General features: G+C 46.0%; 1 protein-coding gene across 3 annotated transcripts in view; it reads left to right on the top strand.

The window, feature by feature from the left end:
• Positions 1-26,258, top strand: part of LOC140385184 (arf-GAP with SH3 domain, ANK repeat and PH domain-containing protein 1-like) — a 414,311-nt gene that overhangs the window by 357,549 nt on the left and 30,504 nt on the right. For all 3 annotated transcript variants that reach the window (XM_072467067.1, XM_072467065.1, XM_072467066.1), the window contains exons 26-28: positions 8,769-8,838; positions 14,346-14,404; positions 16,442-17,175. In XM_072467067.1, coding sequence (XP_072323168.1) covers positions 8,769-8,838; positions 14,346-14,404; positions 16,442-17,175 — 863 coding nt within the window. The remainder of the gene's footprint in view (positions 1-8,768; positions 8,839-14,345; positions 14,405-16,441; positions 17,176-26,258) is intronic.

The following is a 26,258-nucleotide window of genomic DNA, read 5'->3' as shown; positions in this document are numbered from 1 at the left end:
AGTAACATTGTTAAATACAAAGGAAATCGCAAAGATGTCACGCGTGATACAGCAATTCTGGCTTAGACTCTTGCAGTCGATTTCGGCGGCGTGAGAACAGCTGGTGAGTGGTGAGTCAGTTTCAGCGGGAGCATTGCGGAAGGAGGTTGCTGGGAGGTAAGTCAACCTTTAAAAGCACTTGTCTTTGCAGGGGCAGGCCAGTCGATTTCGGCGGCGTGAGAACAGCTGGTGAGTGGTGAGTCAGTTTCAGCGGGAGCATTGCGGAAGGAGGTTGCTGGGAGGTAAGTCAACCTTTAAAAGCACTTGTCTTTGCAGGGGCAGGCCAGTCGATTTCGGCGCGTGAGAACAGCTGGTGAGTGGTGAGTCAGTTTCAGCGGGAGCATTGCGGAAGGAGGTTGCTGGGAGGTAAGTCAACCTTTAAAAGCACTTGTCTTTGCAGGGGCAGGCCAGTCGATTTCGGCGGCGTGAGAACAGCTGGTGAGTGGTGAGTCAGTTTCAGCGGGAGCATTGCGGAAGGAGGTTGCTGGGAGGTAAGTCAACCTTTAAAAGCACTTGTCTTTGCAGGGGCAGGCCAGTCGATTTCGGCGGCGTGAGAACAGCTGGTGAGTGGTGAGTCAGTTTCAGCGGGAGCATTGCGGAAGGAGGTTGCTGGGAGGTAAGTCAACCTTTAAAAGCACTTGTCTTTGCAGGGGCAGGCCAGTCAATTTCGGCGGCGTGAGAACAGCTGGCTGGTTAGTCAATTTCAGCAGGAGCTGAGAATTTTTTTTTATTTTAAATTAGTTTTTTAGGCGGGAACAGGAAGTCGACCCGCGGACGTCTGGGAAGACCCTCCCCAATAAATTCTGGTGGAGAGGAAACCCGAGACACTACACGTGTAGTGTCTCCCACCCGCCCTCCTCCTCTAACCTAATAATAAAACCCATTGGTCTGAGGTAAGTACCATATTTTATTATATTATTATTATTTTTTAGCCAGATCTTGGTAGAAAGTTAGAGGAATGGCAGGGAAGGGAGTGCAATGTTCCTCCTGCAGGATGTTTGAGGTGAGGGATGCAGTTAGTGTCCCTGCTGATTTTACCTGCAGGAAGTGCTGCCATCTCCAGCTCCTCCAAGACCGAGTGAGGGAACTGGAGCTGGAGTTGGAAGAACTTCGGATCATTCGGGAGGCAGAAGGGGTCATAGATAGCAGCTTCAGGGAATTAGTTACACCAAAGATTGGAGATAGGTGGGTAACTGTAAGAGGGACTGGGAAAAAACAGTCAGTGCAGGGATCCCCTGCGGTCGTACCCCTGAGAAACAAGTATACCGCTTTGGATACTTGTGGGGGGGACGACTTACCAGGGGTAAGCCATGGGGTACGGGCCTCTGGCACGGAGTCTGTCCCTGTTGCTCAGAAGGGAAGGGGGGAGAGGAGCAGAGCATTAGTAATTGGGGACTCTATAGTCAGGGGCACAGATAGGAGATTTTGTGGGAGCGTGAGAGACTCACGTTTGGTATGTTGCCTCCCAGGTGCAAGGGTACGTGATGTCTCGGATCGTGTTTTCCGGGTCCTTAGGGGGAGGGGGAGCAGCCCCAAGTCGTGGTCCACATTGGCACCAACGACATAGGTAGGAAAGGGGACAAGGATGTCAGGCAGGCTTTCAGGGAGCTAGGATGGAAGCTCAGAACTAGAACAAACAGAGTTGTTATCTCTGGGTTGTTGCCCGTGCCACGTGATAGTGAGATGAGGAATAAGGAGAGAGAGCATTTAAACACGTGGCTACAGGGATGATGCAGGCGGGAGGGATTCAGATTTTTGGATAACTGGGGCTCTTTCTGGGGAAGGTGGGACCTCTACAGACAGGATGGTCTACATCTGAACCTGAGGGGCACAAATATCCTGGGGGGGAGATTTGTTAGTGCTCTTTGGGGGGGTTTAAACTAATGCAGCAGGGGCATGGGAACCTGGATTGTAGTTTTAGGGTAAGGGAGAATGAGAGTATAGAGGTCAGGAGCACAGATTTGACATCGCAGGAGGGGGCCAGTGTTCAGGTAGGTGGTTTGAAGTGTGTCTACTTCAATGCCAGGAGTATACGAAACAAGGTAGGGGAACTGGCAGCGTGGGTTGGTACCTGGGACTTCGATGTTGTGGCCATTTCGGAGACATGGATAGAGCAGGGACAGGAATGGATGTTGCAGGTTCCGGGGTTTAGGTGTTTTAGTAAGCTCAGAGAAGGAGGCAAAAGAGGGGGAGGTGTGGCGCTGCTAGTCAAGAGCAGTATTACGGTGGCGGAGAGGATGCTAGATGGGGACTCTTCTGCCGAGGTAGTATGGGCTGAAGTTAGAAACAGGAAAGGAGAGGTCACCCTGTTGGGAGTTTTTTATAGGCCTCCTAATAGTTCTAGGGATGTAGAGGAAAGGATGGCGAAGATGATTCTGGATATGAGCGAAAGTAACAGGGTAGTTATTATGGGAGATTTTAACTTTCCAAATATTGACTGGAAAAGATATAGTTCGAGTACAATAGATGGGTCGTTTTTTGTACAGTGTGTGCAGGAGGGTTTCCTGAAACAATATGTTGACAGGCCAACAAGAGGCGAGGCCACGTTGGATTTGGTTTTGGGTAATGAACCAGGCCAGGTGTTGGATTTGGAGGTAGGAGAGCACTTTGGGGACAGTGACCACAATTCGGTGACGTTTACGTTAATGATGGAAAGGGATAAGTATACACCGCAGGGCAAGAGTTATAGCTGGGGGAAGGGCAATTATGATGCCATTAGACGTGACTTGGGGGGGATAAGGTGGAGAAGTAGGCTGCAAGTGTTGGGCACACTGGATAAGTGGGGCTTGTTCAAGGATCAGCTACTGCGTGTTCTTGATAAGTATGTACCGGTCAGACATGGAGGAAGGCGTCGAGCGAGGGAACCGTGGTTTACCAAGGAAGTGGAATCTCTTGTTAAGAGGAAGAAGGAGGCCTATGTGAAGATGAAGTGTGAAGTTTCGGTTGGGGCGATGGATAGTTACAAGGTAGCGAGGAAGGATCTAAAGAGAGAGCTAAGACGAGCAAGGAGGGGACATGAGAAGTATTTGGCAGGAAGGATCAAGGAAAACCCAAAAGCTTTCTATAGGTATGTCAGGAATAAGCGAATGACTAGGGAAAGAGTAGGACCAGTCAAGGACAGGGATGGGAAATTGTGTGTGGAGTCTGAAGAGATAGGCGAGATACTAAATGAATATTTTTCGTCAGTATTCACTCAGGAAAAAGATAATGTTGTGGAGGAGAATGCTGAGCCCCAGGCTAATAGAATAGATGGCATTGAGGTACGTAGGGAAGAGGTGTTGGCAATTCTGGACAGGCTGAAAATAGATAAGTCCCCGGGACCTGATGGGATTTATCCTAGGATTCTATGGGAGGCCAGGGAAGAGATTGCTGGACCTTTGGCTTTGATTTTTATGTCATCATTGGCTACAGGAATAGTGCCAGAGGACTGGAGGACAGCAAATGTGGTCCCTTTGTTCAAAAAGGGGAGCAGAGACAACCCCGGCAACTATAGGCCGGTGAGCCTCACGTCTGTAGTGGGTAAAGTCTTGGAGGGGATTATAAGGGACAAGATTTATAATCATCTAGATAGGAATAATATGATCAGGGATAGTCAGCATGGCTTTGTGAAGGGTAGGTCATGCCTCACAAACCTTATTGAGTTCTTTGATAAGGTGACTGAACAGGTAGACGAGGGTAGAGCAGTTGATGTGGTGTATATGGATTTCAGCAAAGCGTTTGATAAGGTTCCCCACGGTAGGCTATTGCAAAAAATACGGAGGCTGGGGATTGAGGGTGATTTAGAGATGTGGATCAGAAATTGGCTAGCTGAAAGAAGACAGAGGGTGGTGGTTGATGGGAAATGTTCAGAATGGAGTACAGTCACAAGTGGAGTACCACAAGGATCTGTTCTGGGGCCGTTGCTGTTTGTCATTTTTATCAATGACCTAGAGGAAGGCGCAGAAGGGTGGGTGAGTAAATTTGCAGACGATACTAAAGTCGGTGGTGTTGTCGATAGTGTGGAAGGATGTAGCAGATTACAGAGGGATATAGATAAGCTGCAGAGCTGGGCCGAGAGGTGGCAAATGGAGTTTAATGTAGAGAAGTGTGAGGTGATTCACTTTGGAAGGAATAACAGGAATGCGGAATATTTGGCTAATGGTAAAGTTCTTGAAAGTGTGGATGAGCAGAGGGATCTAGGTGTCCATGTACATAGATCCCTGAAAGTTGCCATCCAGGTTGATAGGGTTGTGAAGAAGGCCTATGGAGTGTTGGCCTTTATTGGTAGAGGGATTGAGTTCCGGAGTCGGGAGGTCATGTTGCAGCTGTACAGAACTCTGGTACGGCCGCATTTGGAGTATTGCGTACAGTTCTGGTCACCGCATTATAGGAAGGACGTGGAGGCTTTGGAGCGGGTGCAGAGGAGATTTACCAGGATGTTGCCTGGTATGGAGGGAAAATCTTATGAGGAAAGGCTGATGGACTTGAGGTTGTTTTCGTTGGAGAGAAGAAGGTTCAGAGGAGACTTAATAGAGGCATACAGAATGATCAGGGGGTTGGATAGGGTGGACAGTGAGAGCCTTCTCCCACGGATGGATATGGCTGGCACGAGGGGACATAACTTTAAACTGAGGGGTAATAGATATAGGACAGAGGTCAGAGGTAGGTTCTTTACGCAAAGAGTAGTGAGGCCGTGGAATGCCCTACCTGCTACAGTGGTGAACTCGCCAACATTGAGGGCATTTAAAAGTTTATTGGATAAACATATGGATGATAATGGCATAGTGTAGGTTGGATGGCTTTTGTTTCGGTGCAACATCGTGGGCCGAAGGGCCTGTACTGCGCTGTATTGTTCTATGTTCTATGTTCTACAATGCTACTGTGGAGCATGCACCAGGTAAATATCATTACGCTCAATACACTGTCCAGGATACCCGCTGCTTATCCAGGACAGGATGAAAGGCCTTCATAGTAGAAGTGGCGGTCTTTAGGCTTTGATTACCAGATAATTCAAGGTAGCAGAGCAGACCTCTGGGTGCTCGGGTTTCCTCCCATAGTGGAAAGATGTGCAAGTTAAAGGGATTGGCCATGCTAAATTGCTCCTTAGTGTCCAAAGATTGGGTGGGGGTATGGGGGTAGGGCGGGGGTTTGGGCCTGGGTAGGGTGCTCGTTCGGAGAGTCGGTGCACTGTAGCGATTCTATAAGTTGCGCAAATTTCATATGGCAGAAGATGACGAGTGCACCCAGATCTACTTCGACGGATGCCCGCTCCAGGCAACCCTATCCTGAGATAGTATTTCAAACATCGGTACCAGTTTAGCATTGTAGACGACTTGTTGGTGTATGGTGGAATAGTGGTCGTACCACAAATTCTCTGCCTGGAGGCCCTCCAGAAGATCTACTGAGGACGTCTTGGTATAGCCAAGTGTAGAGCCAGTGCACAGCTGTCTATATAGTGGCCAGGGATTTCAAACTCAATTGAACAGATGGAATCCAGCTGCGCCAGCCATAGGCAGGAGCAGAAAGAGCTACTCCTACTCTCTTTCTTCCCATCAAACCCTTAAGAATGCCTTGGCATGGATTTGCTTGACTATAAAGGGAAATCTTCCTTCTAGTGACCGACTGTTATTCTGGCTGGATAAAGATGCAAAAGCTACATGGCCTCACCTCTTGTACCGTTATTACCTTATTGAAGTAAGTGTTCTCTACATATGGCATTCCGGATGTAATCATCTCTGATAATGGATCGCAGTTTGCCAATAAGCACTTTCGATCCTTCGTAAAGTCATATGGATTTATGCATGCCCAAAATTACCCCAAGGCTATCTGAGAAGCTGAGCATGGAGTATACACCGTCAACGACCTCTTGAAGATGAATGACAATTTTGAACTTGTTCTGATTAGCTATCATTTGACACAATTATATAATGGATTTGCCCTATGTGAACTGATGGGCCGCACACTAAAGACTCAACTTCTCTTCCGACTGAATGTCACTGGGAAAAACCGTGATCAAGTTGGGAAGGAGCCTACCAAACACGTCAGGCTTGTACATTCAACCAGCAGCAGAGACCTCGGGACCTTCTGATTCTGGGAAGAGGAGAGAAGGTATGGATTAAGAGATCAGCACCATGCAGGTACAGGAATTGAAAAACGACTACAACTGAGATCGAACCTGCTCAAGACACAAACAAAGGAACCAGGGGTGACAGACCTTGAACTAACCTCAAAGCAGCGGGGTTCCCATCTACCCCAGAAGGAGCGTCAGACTGGTTCAGGGAAACTGGTGAAATCTCTAAAGAGGCTTTCCCTTGGTGTGGGGGGGGCGGGGGGGGGGGGGGTGAGGAGAGAGAGAGGTTGCATAGATGTAGAACATACTGAGCATGTGCAAATGTCGCAGTGATGTCATTTACTGAGAGAGGATGTCTTGAGTCGCATCTCAGGGCAACTCTAGCTATATTTTTGTCTTATTTAACCTTGGTTAATAGTTATCATTTAAATAAACCTTTTTTTTTTTAAGAAAGACCATTTCATCCGGTGAGATCTCTTTCAGAATGAGAAGCCAAAGAATCCCGAGACAAACCCATGAATTCAAACCATCATTCTCCTCATGGCCATGCTGCACTTTCCTGTTATCACTGGTGGTAAACAATTTCCTACAGATCAGTGAGGTGCTGAAAAGCTTAAGGAATTGTTCATCTACTTTAAGATGTCATCTAGAGTGTGCAAGCCTTTGTTGAAGACCTGCATTCACTCATTCGATTTCTGCATTTGATGTTCTATGCATTTGATTACTCCATCCATGGAATAACCTGCAACAACATCCTACTCCAGCATGAGATTCCTCCAATCTTTATACACTTGGAATGCCTATTGCACATTGCGTATTCTTTGTTGATGCTCAGTAAGTGTCCCTTTCATCAACCGATCCATGGGCTACTACAACATCTGCACTCAGCTGAGCAGAGTCCTGTACCTTTCGACGCAACATTACTGATTTCTACCATCTGTGCTTGTTCACTTGTGAAGCACAAGTCACCAATGTTCAAAACCAACTGCATCTAACTAACTGCACCAAAGTGCATCATGCCTGTTGACACTAATTATAGTGGTGACCCAGAAATCTGATAATCCTTGTGTCACGAGTAGGCTTACATTAGCAATGAAGTTACTGTGAAAATGCCCTAGTCGGGTACACAGAGGGAGAATTCAGAATGTCCAGTTCACCTAACAAGCACATCTTTCAGGACTTGTGGGAGGAAATCGGAGCGCCCGGAGGAAACCTACGCAGAAACGGGGAGGACGTGCAAACTCCGCAGAGACAGTGACCCAAGCGGGAATCGAACTCTGGACACTGGTGCTGTGAGGCAACAGTTTTAAGCACTGTGCTACCATGAAATGGCTGCACTAAAAATCCGCAGAAAGGCTGCTTCACAAGTTTCCAGGTTTGCCATGCTTTACTGGGCCCCCTAATGCCCTGCACGCATATACAATAAAATTCAGCTTACAGAGTCTACAGCAGAATGTTTAATACAATATAAAATTATGTTTCAAAAGTGAAATAAAAAGAGGGAAAGCAAGGTGGATTTTAAAAATCTCCTTACCATATTGTAGATGTCATCGTAAATCAACCTTTGAAGCTTTGAAAAATCCCTCCAAAAATCAGGTCAACTTATACACCAAGTAAAACAGTAAACTGGCAATGTGGGTGGTCGCCATATTTATTGTTCGTGCAGGTTTTTCTTTATGTGGGTGTATCTTCAGCTGCCCTGTATTTTCGCAACATTGCCCATGACATGTGTTTGTCTCTTGGAATCATCTTGTGAGGCAGAAAATTGAGGCTGACTACTAATGCAAGTGTAGCATGTCATGGTGAAAAAGCGAGGTCGACTTACATATCAATTATATACAAAAATCTGATTTTGGTGATAAAAAAATTGGGTCGTCGTATATACTGCGATATATGGTAACTAAATTCTACTTCTTGAAGAAGTAGATTTTCAGTGTCTGAGTAGATGTCTGGCAGTAATTAAAATTTATCATGCTATTCAAAATTCACAGAAATGTGAACTCTCACGCCCTGAATCTTAAGACCATAAGACATAGGAGCAGAATTAGACCACTCCACCCATCTTTCTGGCTGTTTAGTGCTGGATACCACAACTTCATATCCTTTGTGTATTTAAGTGCCAAGATTCCTGCTGAGGTAGCAAAGCTAATGAAATGGAAAAAAAAATGAAAGAGAAATTGGACAGTAGCTTCCTGATTTTCATATTTAGCTGTGCATGAACATTGGAAGCTGCTTTGAGAGTCACTCCATAATAAGCACTGGTGGTCTCATCATTAATATACAAAAACTGGACCATTGATTTGTCAACTGATTAACTTGGTTCATAAATTGATTTAAAAATTGAAATGATGGAAGCTAGGTGACTAGGGAAAGTTGCTGTGATTTAAATAAAAAGTTTGTAGTTCGGAATTTTAAAATTAATGATTACATGGTGAACATTTCTTTGTGTATACCATATTCCAATTTTTTGCTGCAATTCATGGATTCTAAAATATGCATAAACTTTGAAGGAACTGCAAAGTTAATGATCACTGAACTACATTTTGAATAGTGTTTATTGATGCTTCACTTTTTAGTATCAGAATGTGCTTGCATTCATTTTTAGTGGTTTGTTATTGTAAGCTTCTGTATTCCTCTGTAAATTAATTCTAAACCAACCTAAAATATAATTGTCTCTTAGGCACAGATTCTGGTCCCCCACAGTCAAACCGAACAGGAAATAAGTTTGAAGGATTGGTTCACCAATCGAGGTAAATATAGACTATTTTGTACCTAGTTAACTTTTAAACCAAATTATTTTTGAACCCACCTTTCCTAACACGAGGAGAACAAGCCTACTGAAGTTGGAAAACTCCATCAATTGTTATATAACTCAAATAGAAGAACTTTATTACAGCTGTAGGTATATCAGAAAAGGACTGCATGTTGAAGATGTTGTTTCTTGATCATTGGAGTTTAATTGCTTCATATTTCTAATTCTCTGAAAGGAGAGTTAAGGTAATTGATTGGCATAATACGATCAGTGGTTCTAATGGACTGTGATCCATCTCACTCATTTAGCAGTTTACCTACTGGCTTAATGTTTTGATCAGATCACATTTTGTATCAATCTAATTCTGGGCTTAAAAATAGCCCAGTTTTTTCTAAACTTGCTTCCATATTAAAAATGGATTCTGGGAGTCAGGATAAAAAAATAAACAAATACAGTCAAGCTTGCGAATCACGCACATAACTTTGCAAGCTAAATATTTATGTGCAAATGTTCTTCCAAGATAAAAATTATTTTGCCGTAATGCCGTATTTCAATTGATGTTCTAGCATTTTATTGAATGGTGTGGGTGGTAATACTAATATTTCTTACAATTGAGCAGTGTACAGAAATTAATTAGTTTCTCCTACAGTTAAATATTGTTCCAATATGTTGGATATGCCTTCACAAGGCTCCAGTCACAGAGTGCACCCTTTCGTCACCATGTGGGCACTTTTGTTCAATCTGTCAATTATCCAGCTGCTCATCTTCACTACTTCGTAATCTCAACTTCCAATTTCCAGCAGGATCTGTTTTGTGGGAAACTTAGTAAATGGCCAACTGTTCCCTGCAATTGAGGACGGCATAGTGGCGCAGTGGTTAGCACTGCTGCCTCACGGCGCCGAGGATCACTCCCAGCCCTGGGTCACTGTCTGTGTGGAGTTTGCACATTCTCCTCGTGTCTGCGTGGGTGTTGCCCCCACAACCCAAAGATGTGCAGGGTAGGTGGATTGGCACGCTAAATTGCCCCTTAATTGGAAAACTTTTAAAAAACAGTTCCTTGCAATAAACCTATCATTCACACTTTCTATCGTTTTTTTTATCTGAGCTTAAGAAGTCCTGTGGAAAGGAAGCATCAAAACAGCGTAAATCCCTTCCACAATATGATAATGCTTCCCTTCCACAATATGATAATGCTACTTGGATGACATTGTAAACTCTAGTTCTTTAGAGTAAAGTTAACTGGATTCATATTCACACCTTTAAACATTCTCATTGTTGGCAGGAATTTGTTGAACCAGATAATTTACAAGTCATAGCCAGAGTTGTGCCTAGATGATTCTGTTTGAATTTGAAATGTGGCCTACACTTCCTTATTGTCTCCCAAAAAAATTTACCTTGGCCTTTGCAGAGAAAAAAGAAGCATGTTTGCAATATATCTTGTTCATGTTAAGACATAGAGTTTGAGACTTCTGGTTGCGGCTATGCCAGAGCTAAGTCGCACGTTCGGCAGCTCCCGCTTGGAACGGACTTTTGGGCTCTTTTCAGGGCCCTCAGCGGCATTTTTTCGACATTTCCCGGTGTGGGAAGAAGACTGCAACATTCCCCCGACAGTGTATGGCTTGGACCAGGAGTGGGGTGACTAAAAAGGTGGTGGTGAATCTAAAGAAAGTGCGAGGGAAGAAGAGCAAGATGGCGGTGGGCGGGGACCAGGCAGCATGGATGCAGTGGGCGCAGGAGGTTATCCAGCACTGCTTCAGGGGGCTCAAAGCGGACCTGCTGGAGCCGATGAAGGCTTCTATTGATAAGCTGCTGGAGACCCAGACGGCCCAGGGGGTGGCGATCCGCGAGGTCCGACAAAAGATCTCCGATAACGAGGACGAGATCTTGGGCCTGGCGGTAAAGGTGGAGGCGCACGAGGCGCTATTCCCGGATCGACTTTTTTGTTATGAGCAGGGCGCTGATAGCGAGAGTAGAGGATTCTGAGTACTCGGCGATAGCCATTTCGGATCACGCCCCGCATTGGGTAGACCTAGGACTGGGGGAGGAGAGGGACCAGCGCCCGTTGTGGCGCTTGGAGGTGGGGCTATTGGCGGACGAGGAGGTGAGCGAGCGGGTCCGAGGAAGCATAGAGAGATACCTGGAGGCCAACGATAACGGGGAGGTCCGAGTGGGGATGGTCTGGGAGGTGCTGAAGGCGGTGGTTAGGGGAGAGCTGATCTCCATTAGGGCCCACAAGGAGAGGAGAGAGCAGAGGGAGAGGCTGGTGGGGGAGATGGTGAGGGTAGACAGGAGGTACGCGGAGGTTCCGGAGGAGGGACTGTTGAGGGAGAGGCGTAGCCTCCAGGCTGAATTCGACCTGTTGACCACCAGGAAGGCGGAGGCGCAGTGGAGGAAGGCCCAGGGGGCGGTTTATGAATATGGGGAAAAGGCAAGCCGGATGCTGGCGCATCAGCTTCGGAAGCGGGACGCAACTAGGGAGGTTGGGGGAGTTGAGGATAGGGGAGAGAGAGTGGTGCGGAGTGGGGTTGGCATCAATGGGGTCTTCAGGAGGAACTGTATCAGTCCGAGCCCCCACTGGAGGAGGGAGGGATGGGCCGCTTTCTGGCCCAATTGAGGTTCCCGAAGGTGGAAGAGGGACTGGTGGCGGGATTGGGGGCCCGCGATTGGGCTGGAGGAGCTGACCAAAGGGACAGGAAGCATGCAGGCAGGGAAGGCACCGGGGCCGGACGGTTTCCTGGTCGAATTCTACAAAAAATATGTGGACCTGTTGGGCCTGTTGCTGGTTAGGACCTTCAATGAGGCAAGGGAGGGGGGGCTTTGCCCCCGACGATGTCCCGGGCACTGATCTCCTTGATCCTGAAGCGGGACAAGGATCCCCTGCAGTGTGAGTCTTACAGGCCGATTTCATTGTTAAATGTAGATGCCAAGGTGCTGGCGAAGGTCTGAGCCACGAGAATTGAGGATTGTGTGCCGCAGGTCATCCACGAAGACCAGACAGGGTTCGTGAAGGGGAGGCAGTTGAACGCAAATGTGCGGAGGCTCCTGAACGTTATTATGATGCCGGCGAGGGAGGGGGAGGCGGAGATAGTGGCGGCAATGGACGCTGAGAAGGCCTTCGATAGGGTAGAGTGGAGGTACTTGTGGGAGGTGCTGAAGAGGTTCGGGTTTGGGGAGGGGTTTGTCAGGTGGGTACGAGGTCCCGATGGAGAGTGTGGCCACGAACAAAAGGAGGTCTAAGTACTTTTGGTTGCATCGAAGGACGAGGCAGGGGTGTCCCCTATCCCCCCTGCTCTTCGCACTGGCGATTGAACCCCTGGCTATGGCACTGAGGGAGTCGAGGAACTGGAGGGGGTTGGTGCGGGGTGGGGAGGAGCATAGGGTGTCGCTCTATGCGGACAACTTGCTGCTGTATGTGGCGGACCCGGTGGGGGGGAATGCTGGAGGTAATGAGGATCCTCGGAGTTCGGGGATTTCTCAGGGTACAAGCTCAACATGGGGAAGAGCGAGTTGTTCGTGGTTCACCCAGGGGACCAGGAGAGGGGGATTGACGAGCTCCTACTAAAAAGGGTGGAGAGGAGCTTCAGGTATTTGGGAGTCCAGGTGGCTAGGAGCTTGGGGGGCCCTGCATTAGACTTAATTTCACGAGGCTGGTGGAGCAAATGGAGGAGGAGTTTAAGAGGTGGGACGCGTTGCCGCTGTCCCTGGCGGGTAGGGTGCGGTCAGTCAAGATGACTGTGCTCCCAAGGTTTTTGTTCCTTTTGTTCCAGTGCCTCCCCATTCTTATCCCGAAGGCCTTCTTTAGGCGGGGCACCAGGAGCATAACTGAGTTTGTGTGGACGCGAGGGACTCCGAGGGTGAGAAGGGTGTTCCTGGAGCGGAGTAGGGATGGGGGGGGCTGGCGCTGCCCAACCTCTGTGGGTATTACTGGGCCGCCAATGCGGCGATGGTGCGCAAGTGGGTGATGGAGGGGGAGGGGGCTGCATGGAAGAGGTTGGAAACGGCGTCTTGTGAGGGTACGAGTCTGGAGGCACTGGCAATGGCGCCGCTGCCACTCCCTCCAATGAGGTATACCACGAGCCCGGTGGTGGTGGCTACCCTCAAAATCTGGGGGCAATGGAGGGGGGAAGTGGGGGCCTCGGTGTGGACCCCGATACGGGGGAACCACCGGTTTGTCCCAGGGAGAATAGATAGAGGGTTCTTGGGGTGGCATAGGGCAGGGATAAGAAGGTTGGGGGACCTGTTTGTGGATGGGAAGTTCGCGAGCCTGGGTGAGCCGGAGGAGAAGTACGGGCACCCCCCCCCCCCCCCCCCCCGGGAACACCTTTAGGTATCTACAGGTAAGGGCGTTTGCCAGGCGGCAAGTGGTGGAATTCCCGCTGCTGCTGCCACGCCCAGTGCAGGATAGGGTGCTCTCGGGGGTGTGGGTTGGAGAGGGGAAGATCTCGGCAACATATCAGGTGATGCAGGAGGAGGAGGAGGCCTCGGTGGAGGAGCTGAAAGGTAAGTCGGAGGAGGAGAACGAGGAGGGGACGTGGGCAGATGCCCTTGGGAGGGTGAACTCTTCCTCTTAGTGTGCGAGGCTCAGCCTCATACAGTTTAAGGTGCTGCACAGGGCACACATGACCGGGACAAGGATGAGCCGGTTTTTTGGTGGTGAGGACAGGTGTGTTAGGTGCTCAGGGAGCCCAGCAAACCACATCCATATGTTCTGGGCATGCCCAGCGCTGGAGGAAGTTTGGAAGTGCGTAGCGAGGACAGTGTCGAGGGTGGTAGGATCCAGGGTCAAACCGGGCTGGGGGCTCGCAATATTTGCAAGGGAGCCGGGAGTGCAGGAAACGAAAGAGGCCGGTATTCTGGCATTTGCGTCCCTGGTAGCCCGGCGAAGGATTCTTCTTCTGTGGAAGGATGCACGGCCCCCAAGTGTGGAATCCTGGATCAACGATATGGCGGGGTTTATTAAATTGGAGTGGGTGAAATTTGCCTTAAGGGGATCAGTGCAAGGGTTTTTCAGGCGGTGGCAACCGTTCTTGGACTTCCTGGCAGAACGGTAGATGTTGGTCAGCAGCAGCAGCAACCAGAGGGGGGAGGGGGTTCTATTTTATTTTTGTTTGTCTATACTGGGGGATCTGAGGGGGTGGATATATTTGCTGTGTGTTAATTTGGGGTGTTAATTTATTATTTATGTATAGGGGGGAGGGGGGCACAAGGTTGTTTTATTTTGTACTTAATTCTATTGGGTACCTTTTACATTTTGTTGTTGATATTTTGTGAAAACTTTAATAATAGAAATTTTTTTTTTTAAAGACAGTTTGATAAATTTCAGCATAAATATTTGACAATGTTTTAAATGATAAGTATCGAAGAAATATTACTACCTATGGCTATTGGGGCAATATAGAATGGAAGTTTCAAGGGTTTGTACATTTTTATTTTCATCTTGGAAGCATGCTTTATAGATAATTATCAATATTTTAACTTCTCATTGCCTTTCATTTGCTTATACAGTACTGGAACCACAAAAACTGCCTTAGGCCCACGAGTGCTTCCAAAACTACCTCAAAAAGGTACAGTTAAATATGTGCAAGTTAAGTTTGGCATTCAAATATTTAATCTTATAAACTAATGTTATATTGTAACATTTTTCATAATTGGCTCTTAAATTGGAACCTTTTTCACTGACGTGTTATTTACTTTCCATTTGTCAGCAAACTATCTGAAATGCCTGTAGAATCTAGTCAATTAAAAGTTTTGCATTTGGCATGTGTCCAGTGTCTCCCGTGGAGTGTAAAGCTTTCCAAATGGTTCAGATTTTATATTTGTGAAAGAATATAAATACTCAAAGATGCTATGCGCATCATTATCTCAAATAAGATTGTCATTTTTTTAAAAAAATGAAAATTCTAAAGACTTTGAGCACCAAGCTTCTTCCCCACCCACTCATATTATGCCCTTGAAAGTAGCGTTTCTAATATGAAGACGCACAAATACATTTTTAGTCTTATAAAATACCATCTTCCAGAATTTCCAACAAATGTTGCTCGCACAAACCTCCTATCTCTTGGGATCCTTGGCCTTGTCCGTTTGTGGCTCACCATAGACGATAGCACATGCACAGAATCCTAACAGATCTCCATGTTGTTGTGGGCAGGCTCGGGTGCAGTCAGCCATCCGTTGCACTACCTAGTCCAGCTTCTCTTTCCTCCCTATTATATTTTGCCCTCTCCTTTCTTAGTGCTGCCAGATTCCTGCACCATGAATGATGACAGATCTCATTGTCTCCCATTATAAAAGATAGTAAGAAGTCTTACAACACCAGGCTAAAGTCCAACAGGTTTGTTTCAAATCACTAGCTTTCGGAGCACTGCTCCTTCCTCAGGTGAATTATAAAAGATGGCAGATCAGGAGTCTCGCCCTCCACAAAGTGGCTTGGAAAGTGGAAATAATGTTGAAGTGCGAGAGCCCTGGAGTCCAACACTGGCCATAAGAGCTAGCATTAAAATGTTACGTTGACATTCAAATCCTGCCTACAACAAAAAGGGAAAAACTATTATTTCCCAATTTTCTGCTAGGTCACTAAATTGAGCATTACTTAGTAACAGAGCATCTCATCTCAGGAACTGTAACATTGTTTGAGAGAATTAAGTTTTCTTTAAGTCAGGTGCTATGGAGTGGCATGATGGTGGCTTTAGAAAGGTCCACATCCAGCAGTTGAAGGACAACTAGAGGAACTTGAGGGAAAGGGGGAAAATAACCATATGAATACTGTGGCTACAAGAGCAGGTCAGTGGCTAGGAGTCCTGCGACGGGTAACTCATTTCCTGACTCCCCAAAGTCTGTCCACCATCTATCTACAAAGCACATCAGGAGTTTGAGAAAAGTTCTCCACTTGTCTGGATGAGTGCAGCTCCAGTCAAGATACTTGACACCATCCAGGACAAATCAACCCGCTTCATTGGCAACCCATCCACAAACATTCACTCCCTGCACCACTAAAGCACAGTGGCAGCAGGGTGTATACCGCCAACAAGATGCACTACAGGAACTCACCAAGGCTCCTGAGGCAGCACCTTTCAAATTCACGATCGCTACCATCAAGAAGGACAAGGGCAACAGATACATGGGAACACTACCACTTGGAAGTTCCCACCAAGCCATCCTGACTTGGAAATTCATTGCCGTTCCTTCATTGTTGCTGGGTCAAAACCCTGGAACTACTCCCTAATAACACTGTGGGTGTTGTCCACATAGACTGCAGCAGTTCAAGAAGGCAGCTTACTACCACCTTCCCAAGGCAGTTAGGGATGGGCAATATATGCTAGCGTAGCCAGCAAAGCTCACAGCCCCTGAATGAATAAAAAAAGTATAACATATATGTGAAAGTAAAAGTTTTATATTTTGATTAGAACTGATTATCATTTCACAGCAACATATGAATACTGTTTGTTTAATTACATTCCATTTGTTTACGTTTTCATTTCGGAATGATTTCCATAAGCTCCATAATTGATACCCTTTGCTATAGGGTAGAAGATATTTTAGGATGATGTTTCATTTTATAACTGCAGTGAGCACTTATTCTTCGTATTTGTCTCTACTTCTAGTGTCCCTGCGAAAGATTGATAGCATCCATCACAGTTCAGTGGATAAATCGAGTCCAGAGACCTTTCAGAAGCCGCATCTGGGAGACCTTCCCCAGAAGCCACATGTGGATGATCTTCCCCAGAAGCCGCACTCAGGAGACCTGCCCCAGAAACCACACCTTGGAGACCTGCCCCAGAAGCCGCACTCGGGAGACCTGCCCCAGAAGCCGCACCCGGGAGACCTGCCCCAGAAACCACACCTTGGAGACCTGCCCCAGAAGCCGCACTCAGGAGACCTGCCCCAGAAGCCGCTCATGGAAGACCTGCCCCAGAAGCCGCATCTGGGAGACCTGCCCCAGAAGCCGCATCTGGGAGACCTGCCTCAGAAGCCGCATCTGGGAGACCTGCCCCAGAAGCCGCATCTGGGAGACCTGCCCCAGAAGCCGCATCTGGGAGACCTGCCTCAGAAGCCGCATCTGGGAGACCTGCCTCAGAAGCCGCATCTGGGAGACCTGCCCCAAAAGCCTAAAGATCTGCCACCGAAGCCACAGCCAGGCGAAATCCCTCAAAAACCACATGTAGAAGTCATCCAAAAGCCCCAGCCTGGGGAGGTATCTCAAAAGCAACAGGCTCAAGAGATTTCTCCAAAACCACAGACAGGAGACACACTGCAGAGACAACCATCCGAAGATGCAAATGGTACATCGCCCAGTCTTCCTGAGACCCCTGTGCCCCTACCTAGGAAGATAAATGCAGTAAGTGTGCTTTGTTCATGTTCAATTTAATCTGCAGTCATGAATTTAGGAAGGGAAAAAAATAAAGGTTAACTAAATTGGGGTGGGGGGGACGGGGTGGCCAGCAAACGCTTAGAGTGATCCGGGATGGGCGTTATGTACCAGATATTTGGAAGTTGGCAGGACAGGTTGAGAAAGTGATTTAAAAGGCTTATGGGATCCTGAGCTTTGTAAAAAGGGCAAAGAGTACAAAAGCCTGGAAGTTATAATGAATGATCATAATACATTCGTTCGGATTCAGATGCAGTATTGTGTCCAATTCTGGCCACCGCATTTCAGGAAAGATGTAAAGGCTTTACCGAAGGTTCAGGAAAGATTTACCAGAATGGTTTTGAGGGATGAGAGACTTCAGTTACATGGATAGATTGGAGAAGTTGAGCTTGTTCTCCTTGGAGAAGAAGAGGTTGGGAGGAAATTTGACAGAAGTGCTCAGAACCATGACTGGTCTGGGGAAGTGGATAGAGGGAAAGGATAGGTGGAAAGCGAGTGGCAGGTTTTTAATTTGTTTGGCAAAAGAACCAAAGGTGGTGACTTGAGGAAAAGCTTTTTTAATGCAGCTTAACTTGGGATTTGAATGCATTGCCTGGGAGTGATGGAGGCAGATCCAATTGTGACTTTCTAAGGAAATTGGTTAAGCACCTGAAGAGTAAAGATTTGCAGGGTGGAGGTAAAGGGCAGGGGAGTGGGACAAGCTCAGTTGCTTTGGCAGAGAGCTGGTAGAGATTCGATGAACCAAATGACCACCTTCTATGATGTAACCGTTCTGTATTCTATCCTTTGATTTACGTATGACTCTTATGAAGGAAATAAGTTGTTCTTTCTTCTGCAAGCAAAAATTTAGTTCATCTTGGGGGTATGAGAGAAAAACAATTAGGTCAAGATATTTTTAAGAACTTCACAGCATGAAGTCTTGTTGATCAGAGGCTTTGCTCCACTTTGCCATATACAAAGCCTCCTTTGTTTCTCTTATTACCATCAGGACACCATTATTGGTTCCCAACAACAAAGAACATTTAAGCTTCTAAAGTTTGACAAAGTGTTGAAAATTTTCATGTGCACTAAATGTTTGTGTAATTTGGTTTCACTAAGTTTTGCTATTTTGATCAGTTCAGTAACAAAAAAAAGTTGCTTCTTGGGTGTGTCAATTCTCAAGTTTTAAAATCTACAGTCAATCTCAGTGATAGACATACAAAATACTTGGGCCATATTTTTACTATCAAAGTGGGTAGTTGAAGTTGGGAAATTTGCTGGCTCGCTGCACTGTCTCAGGAAAATGTTCCCAAATGGCCTGTTTTTATTCTGATGGGGTAGCTGTTGGACAGAGTTGGCCCACCGAATCCGGATATGGATTAGAGGTGGCCACACGCTGTCAAGAACCTGCCTCTGTTCTCTGGGAGTTGTTTTGTTAAATATTAGGCCCTTCAACCTTCGCCCCCCCTCCCCCGGCAGCCATCACTCCTCATGCCCTACCCAAGCCAGTCCTGCTCCCACACCCCCCCAATGGTTCCTTATACCCTGTATGCCATCTCATGTCCCTCATACCTACCAAGCTAACTCATGACTCCCATCCACCCCCAGGCCCTTATGGATCCTATGCCAACCTATGCTCATCACCCTTTGCCCTTACACCCTCCATACCAATTCACCCAATCCAACATGGGCAGACCACAGAAGCCATGCTGGATATTATGGATGACAAATTTCTATGTATCTATTATAGACTTCACTATATTAAAAATACTTACTCATGAAAGCTAGTTCAATTAAATTAAATCCCCTCAATGACTAATCCAATCAAATTGTGAACTTACCACCCCCCCCCCCCCCCCACCCACTTTGTGATAATGAAGCAGTTAAGCATTGATAATGCTGTAATTATAGCATTTGGGGTTTTGTGTATTGAACTACTAGAATTTTTTTTTTTACTCCCGAAGGAAGTCAGATTTTTTTTTACAAATTTTGTAGGGCAGAGATTTAAATAACTTGACAGATTGACAGTTCTGCATACTTCAGTTGCCCTTCAAGCATTTACACCTCCACCATAAAGTCATGGATCGTACATTGTGGTAGAGGCCATTCCTGCAGCAAAACTTGGATCTGCTTATTCTGTGCACGGAGATCAAATAGCCCAGCCAAACTGTAATTTGTGCCTGTGTGCTTCACACATCACCCTCTTTGCCCTCAGAAAATGGGATCTGCTGGAAATGAGGGCAGAATTCCGGTTGGGCTAAGGACACTAACCTCAGGAAATCCTACAGCAATGCCCTGGGATTGAGATTATTGGCGTCCAATAACCACAACGATCTTCCTTTGTGCTAGGTATGACTCCAACCAGTGGAGAATTTTTCAAAATTCTTTCATGGTATGTGGGCAAGGCCAGCATTTGTTGCCGATCCCTGACAAGCCCTAATTGCCCTTGTGAAAGTGATGATGAGCTACTTTTTTCTTACCTTGATTCACATTGACCAGTTTTGCTCAGGCTTCTTGATGTCACACTCTGCCAAATGCTGCCTTGGGTAAAGGGCAGTCACTCTCATCTCTGTGTTCAGTTCTTTTGTCCATGCTCAAAATGTTTTCATGATTCCATATGAACTGCAAAAGCAAATATTTTGGGACCTCTATCACACCACCAGTGACATGAAACCAAGTAAACTGTATAGGTTTTCTTGAGTAATGGAGGGTGACCTTGTTGACTCAGCCAACTCATCTGTACTGTGGTAGCACAAATGGGTACGAGATACTGCCTTTTCAGGCTTATGTTGCTAATCCAGAAAAGAAACTATAGCTGGAACTTTTCATCCTTCATCATCAATGGAAGAAAATATATCTTAACAATTCACAGACCAACCTATAGGTGAGGATGGCTTCTTACAAGACTCATTGGGTGACATCGGCAAACTTCCCAGATTAGGGGCCAATAGAGCCCTCGAGGTCAAAGCACTCCCCTTCTTGGACCAGACTGTGTTGGAAGCATTCCAAGATATCCCAAAGGGATCCCAAGAAATGGACCATTTTTCGTATATAAGTGTTCCAGGTCAGTCCCATCCGTAGTATTGCTGAGACTCCTCTGGGCTGATGAAAATCTTTTGTGTTGAACTAGCAAAACACATTAAAGCAACTATTTTGAAAACTTGCAGCAAAACTGCCGACAGTTTGTCAAGAACATTTTCATTAACAATCCGAGTACAATGTAATAGCTGCTCTTTCTTCATTTTTTTCTCCTTGCCTCTGCTCCTGAAAGCACTGACTCTTTTCTGGGATACAGCTTATCCCTCCTCCAAGTGACTATTGTTCATTGTGTAGACGTTGGTGACAAGTATTGGTAGGCTATTCAACTGCAGGTGCCAAGCCCGATTCTTTGCTTACATATCTACTACACCAACACTTCATGCAGAATGCTAAGTGATGTTCAGCAGGAATATTGCTCTTACCAATGATGCTGAGGCTCATTTAAGGAATGCTCCTGTTATTCTAACTGAAGCTGAAATTACCTTGGCACTGAATGGTGATTGATCTTATGTACTTCCTAGTCTGTGTATTTCCGCTGCTCATAAATTAACTTGCTGAGCCATTGGGGAAACTGTATGCAAATTAACTATTTATGGGTTCATCAAATAGACTATTCTTAAATTGACTATTAAAAAATCAATAGTGCATTTCAACAGTGCCTTTCAGTCGTCCATTTCAAGCATCGAATGTCGAGATCAAATTTTTCCAGATCACATTTAGCACATATTTTGCTTCATTTCTTCAGTCTCAACTTCAGAGACGTATTCCTCACCCTGCCATTTCCATTACCATTTGGCAGGGTTTCTCAGAATTATGTTACATGCATATGTTACCTGAATTATGTTACCTGATAGAGATCTACAAAATTATGAGGGGCATAGACAGAGTGGATAGTCAGAGGCTTTTCCCCAGGGTAGAGGGGTCAATTACTAGGGGGCATAGGTTTAAGGTGCGAGGGGCAAGGTTCAGAGTAGATGAACGAGGCAACTTTTTTTTTTACACAGAGGGTAGTGGGTGCCTGGAACTCGCTACCGGAGGAGGTGGTGGAAGCAGGGACGATAGTGACATTTAAGTGGCATCTTGACAAATACATGAATAGAGGGATACAGACCCAGGAAGTGTAGAAGATTGTAGTTTAGTCGGGTAGCATGCTCGGCACGGGCTTGGAGGGCCGAAGGGCCTGTTCCTGTGCTGTACTTTTCTTTGTTCTTTGTTTTTGTTCTTTGTAACAAAGCACTTGACTGAAATTTGCATGTTCACATCATGTTGTATGGCAAATAAAGGGAAAATGTTTGCAAAATGTTGATTAATAAAAGCCATACCTAATTCATGAAATGTGAATTAATAAATTGCTTCCCTCTATCCAGCAACGTCTGACTTTGAAATGGACTTGTACATTTCGTGTGTCCAATTCAATTATGAAAGTTTCCTTGAAATTCACATCAAATATGCAGCAGGTTGATAGATGAGCTACCTCTTATTACCAGTTTGCAGGAAACTTAAACTTTAGACAAGGTTTTATTCTAATAACTTACTCACGTCCACCACTATGGCCTCTGCTTTTCATTTTGGTGACAAAAAAAACTTAATAGCATGTCATGATTACATTTCAACTTCTGGTTGTACATTGCTACAAGTCAATGAATAAAGGGTTTGGATTTTTTGTGGCGATTGTATTTCCTTTAATGAATTTTAAAGCTATTTATAATCAGTGATCTAACATCCTTCTTCAAATCTCGGTCTCTGCTTAATATACAACAGGTGAACAAAACCAGATTTGAACTACTAATGACAATTTCAGTTCAGGCCAAAATATTAAATTGTTTTTTTCAAAATACACTGCACCAAGTCCCTGCTGCGAAGAGAAATATATAGGATGCTACTCTCTTAATCTTCCCTGCTGTTTACATTGCTTGGTTCAGTAGGCCCCAGAATTGCAATCTCCTAGGGACAAATGCTGTCTGGATAGGACCAAGGGAGCTATTCCAAGGATGGCAAAGGATGAAGCTAATAATAATCTTCTGTAATTCAGGAGAAAATCCTCAGTTTAGTAATTTTTACAACTTAAATTGTGTTCAATCTACTTATCATAGAATCACAGAATCCCTCCAGTGCAGAAGGCCATTCAGACCATCGAGTCTGTACAACCAGAACTTGAAATTTAATCATGACATGCTATTACGTTTTTTTTTGTTGCCAAAATGAAAAGCAGAGGCCATAGTGGTGGACATGAGTAAGTTTGAAAGAAGGGTGGATGAGGAAGATCTACAATTAATGATTGGGTGATACCAATAATACACGTCTTCTTTGCCCATTGGAAGAAATGTAGAATGCGCTTCAGGTCAAAATTGTGTACCAAACTGGTGCACACAGGGGCGGCACAGTAGCACAAGTGGTAAGCACTGTTTCTTCACAGGGACCTGGGTTCAATTCCCGGCTTGTGTCACTCTCTGTGTGTAGTCTGCACATTCTCTCCGTGTCTGCGTGGGTTTCTTCCAGGTGGGTGCTCTGGTTTCTTCCACAGTCCAAAGATGTGCTGGTTAGGTGGATTGGTCACGCTAAATTGCCCCTAAAGTGTCCAAAAATTAGGTTGGGTTACGGGAATATGGTGGAGGTGTGGGTTTAGTTAGGGTGCACTTTCCAAGGGTCGATGCAGACTAGATGGGCTGAATGGCCTCCTTCTGCACTATAATTTCTATGAAATCTACTCTGCCAGCTTTGTGGGACAAGAGCACACCGTGTCGAAAAGAGGCCAGCAGCCACGTCTTTGACCTTTCTCCCCTATGTTAATTTTTTTTGTAGAAAATAACACCATCTTCAAAAAGTGCTCACAAAGCTGCATTTGGATATAATTACCTCACAAGGACTGATTTTATATGTTTACGTATTTTTTTAAAAATGTATTGTATCACAAACGTGTATCAAAACAGGTTACAGCAAATAAACACCCTAGGAAACATACTTCCCAACAAACTGTACAGTTTGTGCAGATTTTTTCCCTTTCTCACCCCCGACCCCTGTGCGACGAACAGCCCCTCACACATGGTCACAAACATCCCCCACCTTTTCTCAAACCCCTCTGCAGAGCCCCTTAACTCATACTTTATCTTCTCCAACCGCAGGAAGTTGTACAGGTCACCCAACCATGCCGCTACCCCCGTGGCGATGCCGACCGCCACTCCAGCAAAATTCGCCGCCGTGCAATCAGAGAAGCGAAGGCCACGACAGCGACCTTCCTCCTCTTCATGGCTCTGGCTTCTCTGAAATCCCAAATATCGCCACAAAAACATCCGGGTCCACCTCCCCCTCCACTATCCTGGCTAAGACCGCGAACACTCCCGCCCAGAATCTTCCCAGTTTTTCGAAACCCTAAAACATGTGCGCGTGATTCACTGGCCGCCACCCACACCTCTCACACTCATCTGATGTTTACGTTTTCAATTATAATGTTTCAGTTATAACCATACAAATGCCAGAAGTATGCAATATGGATATATAACAGGATTAGTCAATGTTGTGATATCACTTTAAGAGAATATGCCAAGTGTCTGTGTGTTGTACGTGTTGTGCAATGCGTGAAGAACAGAAATATGCTGCATTGGAAGACGTCAGTTAGTTTATTTAGGGGCTTGTATAGCTCAGTGGGCTAGACAGCTGGTTTGTGATGCAGAACAAGGCCAGCAGCGTGGGTTCAATTCCCGTACCAGCTGAGAATTCTGAATTCTCCCTCTGTGTACTCGAACAGGCGCCGGAATGTGGCGACTAGGGGCTGTTCACAGAAACTTCTACTTGTAACAATAAAAGATTATTATTATGGTTCCTTGCTTGTAAAACTCAACAGTCTGAATTTTACACATCCCCCAGTAGATTTTGAAATGGGAGGGAGAATAACACTACCACCTACCCACTTGCCTGAAAACCCAGAGAGATTCAAAATGCATTGTCGGGGTTCCATCCAGGATCCCCCGCCTCAGACTGGACGTGGTTTTACGGTGGGGCAGACAGAACCTCGGTGGGAGGGGGGATTGGACCCTAGCCCTTATTAAGGCCCTTAAGTGGCTAATCCAGAATCTTTTCCCGCCCAATCTCAAGTTTCAGGCTGGTGGACAAACTATGACAGGGTGGGAAATACAGAAAGCCCTCGTCCTCGATCTCGGGAGAGAAATGTGGGCAAAACGCCTCCATCGGAAGGCCCCTTCTAATTTGGAGCGCCCCCCCCCTCCCCTCACAAAAGGAGACCACCGGACCTCCCTCCTGAACCTATCCCCCAACACTGAGAGCACCTCCTTGCAACCACCATCGAGGTGTCTTTTACCCTCCCCGGGACCCCTGCCAATCACTTTGACACTGGCTCTTTCCATTTAATCTCGGGAGTGCTGATGGAGTATCTCTTCCGGCCACTGCAGCGCTGTGCCTGGATGGGCTGGAGAGCTGTCGCTTAATCTGGTTGCTCTCCAAGCTGGGGACTTACTTCCACATGAGGAAGACCTGCTTGCTGCCCCTCAATACTGGAGTATGAAATGACAGCGGGTCTGTCGGAGTTGGCAAGGATGTTCTCCCTGCCACTCTCTGGATGGCATGTGCTCAAATTCAGGCCGAGTAGTCAGAGTCCATTACGTGAACATTATAACCAAAGCATAAGTTTTCTATTTTCACAAAAAAAGGAATAAAATCGTTCAAGTTCTGGTGAAAACCCCTGTAAAATAAAACAGAATTTGTCCTATTCAGTCCACATATACTGTTGCTAACTTTTGGTTCGTTCAATTGGCTCTGTTTTATAACCTTTGCTCTAGAGTCGCCAGGTATCTTTATGATACCGCCACGAGGTTCAAGTTCAAGTAATGATCAATAACTCAATACACCAATTAGTAAGATTCAAATCAAAGCACATTTATTATACACAGTAAATCGCTACTCATGCATAAACTCTACTTTCTAAGCTATTTCTATCACTAACAGGCCAATACTTAGCTTCGGACTGGCCCACCAGGTCAGGGGAACAAATGGCCTTTCGTTCGGGTTCTGAGTCTGCGGGATTCAAAAGCTGGTATGGACTGGTTGCTAGGAGCGCCTATCTCGTAGCGAGCGTTGACTTGAAACTTATGTTCTTGGAGGCCGCCGGACAGGTCACTGTCAAGGGTTGGTTCGCGTTGCTGAGTGACCCTGTCAAGAAGGATGATTTGAACTTAGGGGCTTTACTTTATAGTCCCCAGGGGCTTCTCGCCTTTCGGGGCGGACCCCGTACCTGCTTTCAAGTGATTGGACTTTGTTCCAATCGCTTGGTTCAATTTCTCCAATACTGGAGCGGTTCCCTGATCGATGGGCAGTCTTTAGGTGTCCGTTAACCTCTTTTGTGTTGGCTCCTGCTGGCGCCGAGGAGTCTGGCTTGGCCTTGTTTATCTCAAATGTTTCGATTGTTCCCGGGGATCGCTCATTAGTATGTAGATGGCCGCTACATTATTATGCAGATGGTTGCTGGTATCGATGCTGTCTGGGCTTTTGCAGAGTTTAATACACAGTAAACTTACACCTGCTAGTTTCTGCCTGTGTTGGCTGAATTTCCCTTCAGCCTTTGCTGTTCTCCATTTTACGTCGGGAATTGGCCAACCCAGGTGGCTACAATACTATCACATAACAGGTAGATTTTAGAAAAATATTGGGAGCATGAAAAATAATCTCCCAAACCAAACTTAAACCCAGCAGTCTAACTTAACAAAATGGAATTATTTGGTCACCTAAAGCCAATCATTTTTGATTGCCAGTATAACTTGTAAATGCAGGAAGTATATGGAACAGTACAGCACAGTACAGGCCCTTCGGCCCACGATGTTGTGCCGACCATTTATCCTAATCTAAGATCAACCTGACCTACACCCCTTCAACTTACTGCTGTCCATGTGCTTGTCCAAGAGTCACTTAAATGTCCCTAATGATTCTGACTCCACCACCTCCGCTGGCAGTGCATTCCACGCACCCACCACTCTCTGTGTAAAGAACCTACCTCTGACATCTCCCCTATACCTTCCTCCAATCAC

This window comes from Scyliorhinus torazame, chromosome 11 (assembly GCF_047496885.1).
Source record: "Scyliorhinus torazame isolate Kashiwa2021f chromosome 11, sScyTor2.1, whole genome shotgun sequence".
NCBI lineage: Eukaryota > Metazoa > Chordata > Chondrichthyes > Carcharhiniformes > Scyliorhinidae > Scyliorhinus > Scyliorhinus torazame.
This window is presented reverse-complemented; position numbering and strand designations above follow the sequence as displayed.